The 15000-nt window shown below is 35.6% G+C and overlaps 1 protein-coding gene across 1 annotated transcript in view; it reads right to left on the bottom strand.

The window, feature by feature from the left end:
• Positions 1 to 15000, bottom strand: part of dcc (DCC netrin 1 receptor) — a gene marked incomplete at both ends in the record, with an annotated part of 180812 nt that overhangs the window by 55512 nt on the left and 110300 nt on the right. Inside the window, 3 exons of the mRNA XM_079814224.1 lie at positions 7974 to 8168; positions 12812 to 12922; positions 13428 to 13569. Coding sequence (XP_079670350.1) covers positions 7974 to 8168; positions 12812 to 12922; positions 13428 to 13569 — 448 coding nt within the window. The remainder of the gene's footprint in view (positions 1 to 7973; positions 8169 to 12811; positions 12923 to 13427; positions 13570 to 15000) is intronic.

Below are 15000 nucleotides of genomic sequence, written 5' to 3'. Positions count from 1 at the left end.
TCAATTAATCGATCTGTTCAAAAACACTCTTTATGAGTGAGTCATTGAATCATTCAATTAATCGATCTGTTCAAAAACACTCTTTATGAGTGAGTCATTGAATCATTCAATTAATCGATCTGTTCAAAAACACTCTTTTTGAGTGAGTCATTGAATCATTCACTCAATCAATCTGTTCAAAAACACTCTTTATGAGTGAGTCATTGAATCATTCACTCAATCGATCTGTTCTAAAACACTCTTTATGAGTGAGTCACTGAATCATTCACTCAATCGATCTGTTCTAAAACACTCTTTATGAGTGAGTCATTGAATCATTCACTCAATCGATCTGTTCTAAAACACTCTTTATGAGTGAGTCAATGAATCATTCACTCAATCGATCTGTTCTAAAACACTCTTTATGAATGAGTCATTGAATCATTCACTCAATCGATCTGTTCAAAAACACTCTTTATGAGTGAGTCATTGAATCATTCAATTAATCGATCTGTTCTAAAACACTCTTTATGAGTGAGTCATTGAATCATTCAATTAATCGATCTGTTCTAAAACACTCTTTATGAGTGAGTCATTGAATCATTCAATTAATCAATCTGTTCAAAAACACTCTTTATGAGTGAGTCATTGAATCATTCAATTAATCAATCTGTTCAAAAACACTCTTTATGAGTGAGTCATTGAATCATTCAATTAATCGATCTGTTCTAAAACACTCTTTATGAGTGAGTCATTGAATCATTCAATTAATCGATCTGTTCAAAAACACTCTTTATGAGTGAGTCATTGAATCATTCACTCAATCAATCTGTTCTAAAACACTCTTTATGAGTGAGTCATTGAATCATTCACTCAATCAATCTGTTCTAAAACACTCTTTATGAGTGAGTCATTGAATCATTCACTCAATCAATCTGTTCTAAAACACTCTTTATGAGTGAGTCATTGAATCATTCACTCAATCGATCTGTTCTAAAACACTCTTTATGAGTGAGTCATTGAATCATTCAATTAATCGATCTGTTCAAAAACACTCTTTATGAGTGAGTCATTGAATCATTCAATTAATCGATCTGTTCTAAAACACTCTTTATGAGTGAGTCATTGAATCATTCACTCAATCGATCTGTTCTAAAACACTCTTTATGAGTGAGTCATTGAATCATTCAATTAATCAATCTGTTCAAAAACACTCTTTATGAGTGAGTCACTGAATCATTCAATTAATCAATCTGTTCAAAAACACTCTTTATGAGTGAGTCATTGAATCATTCAATTAATCGATCTGTTCTAAAACACTCTTTATGAGTGAGTCATTGAATCATTCAATTAATCGATCTGTTCAAAAACACTCTTTATGAGTGAGTCATTGAATCATTCAATTAATCGATCTGTTCCAAAACAGTCTTTATGAGTGAGTCATTGAATCATTCAATTAATCGATCTGTTCCAAAACACTCTTTATGAGTGAGTCATTGAATCATTCACTCAATCGATCTGTTCTAAAACACTCTTTATGAGTGAGTCATTGAATCATTCACTCAATCGATCTGTTCTAAAACACTCTTTATGAGTGAGTCATTGAATCATTCACTCAATCAATCTGTTCTAAAACACTCTTTATGAGTGAGTCATTGAATCATTCACTCAATCAATCTGTTCTAAAACACTCTTTATGAGTGAGTCATTGAATCATTCACTCAATCAATCTGTTCTAAAACACTCTTTATGAGTGAGTCATTGAATCATTCAATTAATCGATCTGTTCAAAAACACTCTTTATGAGTGAGTCATTGAATCATTCGATTAATCGATCTGTTCAAAAACACTCTTTATGAGTGAGTCATTGAATCATTCAATTAATCGATCTGTTCTAAAACACTCTTTATGAGTGAGTCATTGAATCATTCAATTAATCGATCTGTTCAAAAACACTCTTTATGAGTGAGTCATTGAATCATTCAATTAATCGATCTGTTCTAAAACACTCTTTATGAGTGAGTCATTGAATCATTCAATTAATCGATCTGTTCAAAAACACTCTTTATGAGTGAGTCATTGAATCATTCAATTAATCGATCTGTTCCAAAACAGTCTTTATGAGTGAGTCATTGAATTATTCAATTAATCGATCTGTTCAAAAACACTCTTTATGAGTGAGTCATTGAATCATTCAATTAATCGATCTGTTCCAAAACACTCTTTATGAGTGAGTCATTGAATCATTCACTCAATCGATCTGTTCTAAAACACTCTTTATGAGTGAGTCATTGAATCATTCACTCAATCAATCTGTTCTAAAACACTCTTTATGAGTGAGTCATTGAATCATTCACTCAATCGATCTGTTCTAAAACACTCTTTATGAGTGAGTCATTGAATCATTCACTCAATCGATCTGTTCTAAAACACTCTTTATGAGTGAGTCATTGAATCATTCACTCAATCAATCTGTTCTAAAACACTCTTTATGAGTGAGTCATTGAATCATTCACTCAATCGATCTGTTCAAAAACACTCTTTATGAGTGAGTCATTGAATCATTCAATTAATCGATCTGTTCCAAAACACTCTTTATGAGTGAGTCATTGAATCATTCAATTAATCGATCTGTTCCAAAACACTCTTTATGAGTGAGTCATTGAATCATTCACTCAATCGATCTGTTCAAAAACACTCTTTATGAGTGAGTCATTGAATCATTCAATTAATCGATCTGTTCCAAAACACTCTTTATGAGTGAGTCATTGAATCATTCAATTAATCGATCTGTTCAAAAACACTCTTTATGAGTGAGTCTTTGAATCATTCAATTAATCGATCTGTTCAAAAACACTCTTTATGAGTGAGTCATTGAATCATTCAATTAATCGATCTGTTCCAAAACACTCTTTATGAGTGAGTCATTGAATCATTCAATTAATCGATCTGTTCCAAAACACTCTTTATGAGTGAGTCATTGAATCATTCACTCAATCGATCTGTTCAAAAACACTCTTTATGAGTGAGTAATTGAATCATTTAATTAATCGATCTGTTCCAAAACAGTCTTTATGAGTGAGTCATTGAATTATTCAATTAATCGATCTGTTCAAAAACACTCTTTATGAGTGAGTCATTGAATCATTCAATTAATCGATCTGTTCCAAAACACTCTTTATGAGTGAGTCATTGAATCATTCACTCAATCGATCTGTTCTAAAACACTCTTTATGAGTGAGTCATTGAATCATTCACTCAATCGATCTGTTCTAAAACACTCTTTATGAGTGAGTCATTGAATCATTCACTCAATCGATCTGTTCTAAAACACTCTTTATGAGTGAGTCATTGAATCATTCACTCAATCGATCTGTTCTAAAACACTCTTTATGAGTGAGTCATTGAATCATTCACTCAATCAATCTGTTCTAAAACACTCTTTATGAGTGAGTCATTGAATCATTCACTCAATCGATCTGTTCAAAAACACTCTTTATGAGTGAGTCATTGAATCATTCAATTAATCGATCTGTTCTAAAACACTCTTTATGAGTGAGTCATTGAATCATTCAATTAATCGATCTGTTCAAAAACACTCTTTATGAGTGAGTCATTGAATCATTCAATTAATCGATCTGTTCCAAAACAGTCTTTATGAGTGAGTCATTGAATTATTCAATTAATCGATCTGTTCAAAAACACTCTTTATGAGTGAGTCATTGAATCATTCAATTAATCGATCTGTTCCAAAACACTCTTTATGAGTGAGTCATTGAATCATTCACTCAATCGATCTGTTCTAAAACACTCTTTATGAGTGAGTCATTGAATCATTCACTCAATCAATCTGTTCTAAAACACTCTTTATGAGTGAGTCATTGAATCATTCACTCAATCGATCTGTTCTAAAACACTCTTTATGAGTGAGTCATTGAAACATTCACTCAATCGATCTGTTCTAAAACACTCTTTATGAGTGAGTCATTGAATCATTCACTCAATCAATCTGTTCTAAAACACTCTTTATGAGTGAGTCATTGAATCATTCACTCAATCGATCTGTTCAAAAACACTCTTTATGAGTGAGTCATTGAATCATTCAATTAATCGATCTGTTCCAAAACACTCTTTATGAGTGAGTCATTGAATCATTCAATTAATCGATCTGTTCCAAAACACTCTTTATGAGTGAGTCATTGAATCATTCACTCAATCGATCTGTTCAAAAACACTCTTTATGAGTGAGTCATTGAATCATTCAATTAATCGATCTGTTCCAAAACACTCTTTATGAGTGAGTCATTGAATCATTCAATTAATCGATCTGTTCAAAAACACTCTTTATGAGTGAGTCTTTGAATCATTCAATTAATCGATCTGTTCAAAAACACTCTTTATGAGTGAGTCATTGAATCATTCAATTAATCGATCTGTTCCAAAACACTCTTTATGAGTGAGTCATTGAATCATTCAATTAATCGATCTGTTCCAAAACACTCTTTATGAGTGAGTCATTGAATCATTCACTCAATCGATCTGTTCAAAAACACTCTTTATGAGTGAGTAATTGAATCATTTAATTAATCGATCTGTTCCAAAACAGTCTTTATGAGTGAGTCATTGAATTATTCAATTAATCGATCTGTTCAAAAACACTCTTTATGAGTGAGTCATTGAATCATTCAATTAATCGATCTGTTCCAAAACACTCTTTATGAGTGAGTCATTGAATCATTCACTCAATCGATCTGTTCTAAAACACTCTTTATGAGTGAGTCATTGAATCATTCACTCAATCAATCTGTTCTAAAACACTCTTTATGAGTGAGTCATTGAATCATTCACTCAATCGATCTGTTCTAAAACACTCTTTATGAGTGAGTCATTGAATCATTCACTCAATCGATCTGTTCTAAAACACTCTTTATGAGTGAGTCATTGAATCATTCACTCAATCAATCTGTTCTAAAACACTCTTTATGAGTGAGTCATTGAATCATTCACTCAATCGATCTGTTCAAAAACACTCTTTATGAGTGAGTCATTGAATCATTCAATTAATCGATCTGTTCCAAAACACTCTTTATGAGTGAGTCATTGAATCATTCAATTAATCGATCTGTTCCAAAACACTCTTTATGAGTGAGTCATTGAATCATTCACTCAATCGATCTGTTCAAAAACACTCTTTATGAGTGAGTCATTGAATCATTCAATTAATCGATCTGTTCCAAAACACTCTTTATGAGTGAGTCATTGAATCATTCAATTAATCGATCTGTTCAAAAACACTCTTTATGAGTGAGTCTTTGAATCATTCAATTAATCGATCTGTTCAAAAACACTCTTTATGAGTGAGTCATTGAATCATTCAATTAATCGATCTGTTCCAAAACACTCTTTATGAGTGAGTCATTGAATCATTCAATTAATCGATCTGTTCCAAAACACTCTTTATGAGTGAGTCATTGAATCATTCACTCAATCGATCTGTTCAAAAACACTCTTTATGAGTGAGTAATTGAATCATTTAATTAATCGATCTGTTCCAAAACAGTCTTTATGAGTGAGTCATTGAATTATTCAATTAATCGATCTGTTCAAAAACACTCTTTATGAGTGAGTCATTGAATCATTCAATTAATCGATCTGTTCCAAAACACTCTTTATGAGTGAGTCATTGAATCATTCACTCAATCGATCTGTTCTAAAACACTCTTTATGAGTGAGTCATTGAATCATTCACTCAATCGATCTGTTCTAAAACACTCTTTATGAGTGAGTCATTGAATCATTCACTCAATCGATCTGTTCTAAAACACTCTTTATGAGTGAGTCATTGAATCATTCACTCAATCGATCTGTTCTAAAACACTCTTTATGAGTGAGTCATTGAATCATTCACTCAATCAATCTGTTCTAAAACACTCTTTATGAGTGAGTCATTGAATCATTCACTCAATCGATCTGTTCAAAAACACTCTTTATGAGTGAGTCATTGAATCATTCAATTAATCGATCTGTTCTAAAACACTCTTTATGAGTGAGTCATTGAATCATTCAATTAATCGATCTGTTCAAAAACACTCTTTATGAGTGAGTCATTGAATCATTCAATTAATCGATCTGTTCCAAAACAGTCTTTATGAGTGAGTCATTGAATTATTCAATTAATCGATCTGTTAAAAAACACTCTTTATGAGTGAGTCATTGAATCATTCAATTAATCGATCTGTTCCAAAACACTCTTTATGAGTGAGTCATTGAATCATTCACTCAATCGATCTGTTCTAAAACACTCTTTATGAGTGAGTCATTGAATCATTCACTCAATCAATCTGTTCTAAAACACTCTTTATGAGTGAGTCATTGAATCATTCACTCAATCGATCTGTTCTAAAACACTCTTTATGAGTGAGTCATTGAATCATTCACTCAATCGATCTGTTCTAAAACACTCTTTATGAGTGAGTCATTGAATCATTCACTCAATCAATCTGTTCTAAAACACTCTTTATGAGTGAGTCATTGAATCATTCACTCAATCGATCTGTTCAAAAACACTCTTTATGAGTGAGTCATTGAATCATTCAATTAATCGATCTGTTCCAAAACACTCTTTATGAGTGAGTCATTGAATCATTCAATTAATCGATCTGTTCCAAAACACTCTTTATGAGTGAGTCATTGAATCATTCACTCAATCGATCTGTTCAAAAACACTCTTTATGAGTGAGTCATTGAATCATTCAATTAATCGATCTGTTCCAAAACACTCTTTATGAGTGAGTCATTGAATCATTCAATTAATCGATCTGTTCAAAAACACTCTTTATGAGTGAGTCTTTGAATCATTCAATTAATCGATCTGTTCAAAAACACTCTTTATGAGTGAGTCATTGAATCATTCAATTAATCGATCTGTTCCAAAACACTCTTTATGAGTGAGTCATTGAATCATTCAATTAATCGATCTGTTCCAAAACACTCTTTATGAGTGAGTCATTGAATCATTCACTCAATCGATCTGTTCAAAAACACTCTTTATGAGTGAGTAATTGAATCATTTAATTAATCGATCTGTTCCAAAACAGTCTTTATGAGTGAGTCATTGAATTATTCAATTAATCGATCTGTTCAAAAACACTCTTTATGAGTGAGTCATTGAATCATTCAATTAATCGATCTGTTCCAAAACACTCTTTATGAGTGAGTCATTGAATCATTCACTCAATCGATCTGTTCTAAAACACTCTTTATGAGTGAGTCATTGAATCATTCACTCAATCGATCTGTTCTAAAACACTCTTTATGAGTGAGTCATTGAATCATTCACTCAATCGATCTGTTCTAAAACACTCTTTATGAGTGAGTCATTGAATCATTCACTCAATCGATCTGTTCTAAAACACTCTTTATGAGTGTGTCATTGAATCATTCACTCAATCAATCTGTTCTAAAACACTCTTTATGAGTGAGTCATTGAATCATTCACTCAATCGATCTGTTCAAAAACACTCTTTATGAGTGAGTCATTGAATCATTCAATTAATCGATCTGTTCTAAAACACTCTTTATGAGTGAGTCATTGAATCATTCAATTAATCGATCTGTTCAAAAACACTCTTTATGAGTGAGTCACTGAATCATTCACTCAATCGATCCGTTCTGATATTGTGTTGGTTCCACTTTAGCTGACCCGTCGAGGCATGGACTTGTGGTCTTTTGATAGAGACTGACCACTGCAGACCTGGAACAGCCCACAAGAGCTGCAGTTCTGGAGATGCTCTGACCCAGTTATCTATCCGGCACAATCTGGCCCAAACTCGCTCAAATTCTTACGCTTGCCCATTTTTCCTGCTTCTAACACATCAACTCTGAGGACAACATGTTCACTTGCTGCCTAATATACCCCAGATCATCAGTGTTACTCACTTCACCGATGTTCCTCCTGATTGGTGTATGTATAGCTAGTGTCTGTGATTACTCACCGAGGTTCTCGATGGAGTAGTAGCGCTGTTTGCTGTCCACCCGCACAGTCTTGGCGTAGGGGCTGCCGACCCCATAGCCGATGATGTATCCGCGCACCAGGATGTTGGGGTTGAGCGGGGGGGTCCAGCTCATGATGATGCTGTTGGGCAGGGGACGCACGTGCAGGGAGCTCGGCTGGTTTGGGACCTGAGTTTCTGCATGAGAGAGAACAGAGACTATTAAAACGAGCTCATTGGTCAGCCGGTCAGTTCCTTAAAGGATTAGTTCAGTTTTAAATAAACTTTTGGGTGGCCACGCCCCCGTTCCACGGACCCGCTATTTGTCCAATTACCTGCTAAATTTTCTTATCGCCCCCGTTCAGACACGATAGGTCGTGGCACCTTAAGATTTGAGATTCAGGCCCTGAAGCATGAAACTATACGACATTCAAAATTGGATGGAGACGAGGTAATCGAACGATAGAACGATAGATAGATGAATGGATGGATGGTGTGTAGAATGATAGAACGACAAAACGGACAGATGGATAGTTAGATGGAAGGATGGATTGGATGGAGATCACGTAATGAGAGCTGGGCTCTGAAACACACACACACACACACACACACACACACTCACACACACACACACTCACACACACACACACACACACACACACACACACACACACACACACACACACACACACACACACACACACACACACACAGACACACACTCACACACACACACACACACACACACACACACACACACACACACACACACACACACTCACACACACTCACACACACACACACACACACACACACACACAGACACACACACACTCACACACAGACACACACTCACACACAGACACACACACACACACACACACACACCCACACACTCACACACACACACACACACACACACACACACACACACACACACACACACACACACACACACACACACACACACACACACACACACACACACCTCACACACACACACTCACACACACTCACACACACACACACACACACACACACACACACACACACTCACACACACACACACACACACACACACTCACACACACACACTCACACACACTCACACACACACACACACACACACACACACACACACACACACACACACACACACACACACACACACACACACACACACACACACACACACACACACACACACACACACACACACACACACACACACACACACACACTCACACACACACACACTCACACACACTCACACACACACACACACACACACACACACACACACACACACACACACACACACACACACACACACACACACACACACACACACACACACACACACACACACACACTCAGCTCTGGTAATTGCCCAGCTCAGGCTGGTATTGGGATTAATGAGTGTCTGTCTCCAGTGAGCGAGAGATCCAGCAGGTGCTGATCTAACCTCACACGCGTTTGATCCGCTGAAGGAAACACGCGTCGCTCAGTCTTCAAAGCTCCATTAGAACACACGATGCAGGCGCTCTGCGTCGCTTGAAGGATATTGTAAATGTCAAACACATCTTTATCTATTTCATGCCAAATGATGTGCGCTTTTAACTTCCATTGTTCAGACTAAACTCAGACACACTGAAGCCAGACGCATGTATCCTCAGCTGAAGCGCCTCCTCTCTCTCCTCACTCCGGCTCGACAGCTCTGAGGGAACCACACGTTTCTGGACCAGATACACACTCACCCTGGACTCAGGACACGCAATCATAATCCAGCAGAACTGAGACAAAACGTTACATTTCTTCTTCATTTCCTCTCTCTATCCACTTATGACATCATTTTGACTTTTTAACTTTCAGAATGATTTTAATTGTATTCCTTTTATTTAATGATTTAATTCATACCTAGTACATCATAACTTAGACATTTGATCTCATAATTACTCAATTACCTAATGAAAAAAATTACTTATCTAATAATAATGACAATTTCAACTTTATCTCATGATTTCAACTTTATCTCATAATTGTGACTTAGAGGATTAATTTCAAATTTATCTCATAATTTCAACTTTTTCTCATAATTTCAACTTTATCTCATAATTATGACTTAGAGAATCAATTTCAACTTTATCTCATAATTTCAACTTTTTCTCATAATTTCAACTTTATCTCATAATTATGACTTAGAGAATCAATTTCAACTTTATCTCATAATTTCAACTTTCTCATAATTTCAACTTTATCTCATAATTTCAACTTTCTCATAATTTCAACTTTATCTCATAATTATGATTTAGAGGATCAATTTCAACTTTATCTCATAATTTCAACTTTATCTCATAATTATAACTTTATCTCATAATTATGACTTAGAGAATCAATTTCAACTTTATCTCATAATTATAACTTTATCTCATAATTATAACTTAGAGGATCAATTTCAACTTTATCTCATAATTTCAACTTTATCTCATAATTATAACTTAGAGAATCAATTTCAACTTTATCTCATAATTATAACTTTATCTCATAATTATGACTTAGAGAATCAATTTCAACTTTATCTCATAATTATGACTTAGAGAATCAATTTCAACTTTATCTCATAATTATAACTTTATCTCATAATTATAACTTAGAGGATCAATTTCAACTTTATCTCATAATTTCAACTTTATCTCATAATTATGACTTAGAGAATCAATTTCAACTTTATCTCATAATTTAAATTTTATCTCATAATTTCAACTTTATCTCATAATTATGACTTAGAGAATCAATTCCAACTTTATCTCATAATTTCAACTTTATCTCATAATTTCAACTTTATCTCATAATTATGACTTAGAGAATCAATTCCAACTTTATCTCATAATTTCAACTTTATCTCATAATTTCAACTCAATCTCATAATTATGACTTAGAGAATCATTTTCAACTTTATCTCATAATTTCAACTTTCTCTCATAATTTCAACTTTATCTCATATTTTCAACTTTATCCCATAATTATGACAGAGAATCATTTTCAACTTTATCTCATAATTTCAACTTTCTCTCATAATTTCCACTTTATCTCATAATTATGACTTAAAGGATCAATTTCAACTTTATCTCATAATTTTAACTTTCTCTCATAATTTCCACTTTATCTCATAATTATGACTTAGAGGATCAATTTGAACTTTATCTCATAATTTCAACTTTATCTCATTTCAACTTTATCTCATAATTATGACTTGGAGGATCAATTTCAACTTTATATCATAATTTCAACTTTATCTCATTTCAACTTTATCTCATAATTATGACTTGGAGGATCAATTTCAACTTTATATCATAATTTCAAATTTATCTCATAATTTCAACTTTCTCATAATTTCAACTTTATCTCATAATTTCAACTTTATCTCATAATTGTGACTTAAAGGATCAATTTAAACTTTATCTCATAATTTCAACTTTTTCTCATAATTTCAACTTTATCTCATAATTATGACTTAAAAGATCAATTTCAACTTTATCTCATAATTTCAACTTTATCTCATAATTATGACTTAAAAGATCAATTTAAACTTTATCTCATAATTTCAACTTTATCTCATAATTTCAACTTTATCTCATAATTATGACTTAAAAGATCAATTTAAACTTTATCTCATAATTTCAACTTTATCTCATAATTTCAACTTTATCTCATATTTTCAACTTTATCCCATAATTATGACAGAGAATAATTTTCAACTTTATCTCAATTTCAACTTTATCTCATAATTTCCACTTTATCTCATAATTATGACTTAGAGAATCATTTTCAACTTTATCTCATAATTTCAACTTTCTCTCATAATTTCCACTTTATCTCATAATTATGACTTAAAGGATCAATTTCAACTTTATCTCATAATTTTAACTTTATCTCATAATTTCAACTTTCTCTCATAATTTCAACTTTATCTCATAATTATGACTTAAAGGATCAATTTCAACTTTATCTCATAATTTTAACTTTATCTCATAATTTCAACTTTATCTCATAATTTCAACTTTATCTCATAATTATGACTTAAAAGATCAATTTAAACTTTATCTCATAATTTCAACTTTATCTCATAATTTCAACTTTATCTCATAATTATGACTTTATCTCATAATTTCAACTTTATCTCATAATTATGACTTAGAGGATCAATTTCAACTTTATCTCATAATTTCAACTTTATCTCATAATTTCAACTTTATCTCATAATTATGACTTAAAGGATCAATTTCAACTTTATCTCATAATTTCAACTTTATCTCATAATTATGACTTAGAGAATCAATTTCAACTTTGTCTCAATTATGACTTAGAGAATCAATTTCAACTTTGTCTCATAATTATGACTTAGAGGATCAATTTGAACTTTATCTCATAATTTCAACTTTATCTCATTTCAACTTTATCTCATAATTATGACTTAGAGGATCAATTTCAACTTTATCTCATAATTTCAACTTTATCTCATAATTTCAACTTTATCTCATAATTTCAACTTTTGATCTCATAATAAAGACAGTGTGTCCTCATTGGACTCTTCATGATATACTCATGAGGGCGTATACAGTGACCCCTGCTGGTCAGAGCGGTGTGAATGCAGTGAGAACTCAAACAAGCGTAACGTTTGAACCACTGCTACCACACACACATGATTCTCAGAGCCTCCTGAAGCGCCACGAACACCTCCCGCTGGCCTCAACTGTGCTGTGTGTGTGTGTGTGTGTGTGTGTGTGTGTGTGTGTGTGTGTGTGTGTGTGTGTGTGTGTGTGTGTGTGCCTCATATTCACCGTCCAGGTCGTTCTCCGGGGTCTCGGCCGCGTGCCACTCGCTGCTGGGACCCGTGCCATTGACCGTCATCGCTGCCACCTGGAAGCTGTACTGGCTGCCTTTCTCCAAGCCTGTCAGACAATAGACAAAGAGCGGGAGAGAGAATAAGGTGTGTGTGTGTGTGTGTGTGTGTGCGATTATTATTTGCGATTCTAATTAGTAAACAGCAATCAGCGAAGGCGGCGAGGTAAACAAGGTCTCCAAACCTCATCTCAACAGATCGGGATGCATTTCCATCATGTGTAAAGATAAAAAAACGCAATTATGATAGTCGGGCTCTGTCATCCCTGAAAACCCCGGAGTGTCGGGAATTAGCATAACACACTCCAACGCCACTGTGAAATCAATCCCTTCGGAAATAGCAACTTAGCGAGATATCCATCAAGGGAATAATGGAAATGAATATGATTCCCCAATAAACTCAGAAATCCTATTCAAATAAACACACATCTGTGCTTCCCGAAGTCCCGGAGGAAGACGAATCCGGTGGGATGTGATGCGTCGTGTGTGCTCTAAAAACATGGAGATATGATCCGGAGCGGAGCCGGAGCGGAGCCGGAGCGGAGCCGGACTCACCGGTGAACAGGTACCACAGGTTGTTGGGTTCGATGGCCTCCTGCTCGCCTCGCCGGCCGGTTTTCCGATGGCGGATCTTATATCCGGTGATGAATCCGTTCTGTGTGTTCAGAGGCGGCGGCTGCCAGCTCACCTTGATGCTCTGAGACACATTCAAACACATCATCACCACAGAACCACTGACCACTGACCAATCACACTGAACCACTGACCAATCACACTGACCACACCACTGACCAATCACACTGAACCACTGACCAATCACACTGACCAATCACACTGACCACACCACTGACCAATCACACTGACCAATCACACTGAACCACTGACCAATCACACTGACCAATCACACTGAACCACTGACCAATCACACTGACCACACCACTGACCAATCACACTGAACCACTGACCAATCACACTGACCAATCACACTGACCAATCACACTGAACCACTGACCAATCACACTGACCAATCACACTGAACCACTGACCAATCACACTGACCAATCACACTGACCAATCACACTGAAACACTGACCAATCACAATGACCAATCACACTGAACCACTGACCAATCACACTGACCAATCACACTGACCAATCACACTGACCAATCACACTGACCAATCACACTGACCAATCACACTGACCAATCACACTGACCACACCACTGACCAATCACACTGAACCACTGACCAATCACACTGACCAATCACACTGAACCACTGACCAATCACACTGACCAATCACACTGACCAATCACACTGACCAATCACACTGACCAATCACACTGACCAATCACACTGAACCACTGACCAATCACACTGACCAATCACACTGACCAATCACACTGAACCACTGACCAATCACACTGACCACACCACTGACCAATCACACTGAACCACTGACCAATCACACTGACCAATCACACTGAACCACTGACCATGAACCACTGACCAATCACACTGACCAATCACACTGACCAATCACACTGAACCACACCACTGACCAATCACAATGACCAATCACACTGAACCACTGACCAATCACACTGACCAATCACACTGAACCACTGACCAATCACACTGACCAATCACACTGAACCACTGACCAATCACACTGACCAATCACACTGACCAATCACACTGAACCACTGACCATCACACTGACCACACCACTGACCAATCACACTGACCAATCACACTGAACCACTGACCAATCACACTGACCTCACCACTGACCAATCACACTGACCAATCACACTGAACCACTGACCAATCACACTGAACCACTGACCAATCACACTGAACCACTGACCAATCACACTGAACCACTGACCAATCACACTGACCAATCACACTGACCAATCACACTGACCACACCACTGACCAATCACACTGAACCACTGACCAATCACACTGACCAATCACACTGACCAATCACACTGAACCACTGACCAATCACACTGACCACACCACTGACCAATCACACTGACCAATCACACTGAACCACTGACCAATCACACTGAACCACTGACCAATCACACTGACCAATCACACTGACCACACCACTG

The sequence above is a fragment of the Gobio gobio genome, assembly GCF_949357685.1.
Source record: "Gobio gobio genome assembly, chromosome: 4".
In the NCBI taxonomy this organism is placed as follows: Eukaryota; Metazoa; Chordata; class Actinopteri; order Cypriniformes; family Gobionidae; genus Gobio; species Gobio gobio.
This window is presented reverse-complemented; position numbering and strand designations above follow the sequence as displayed.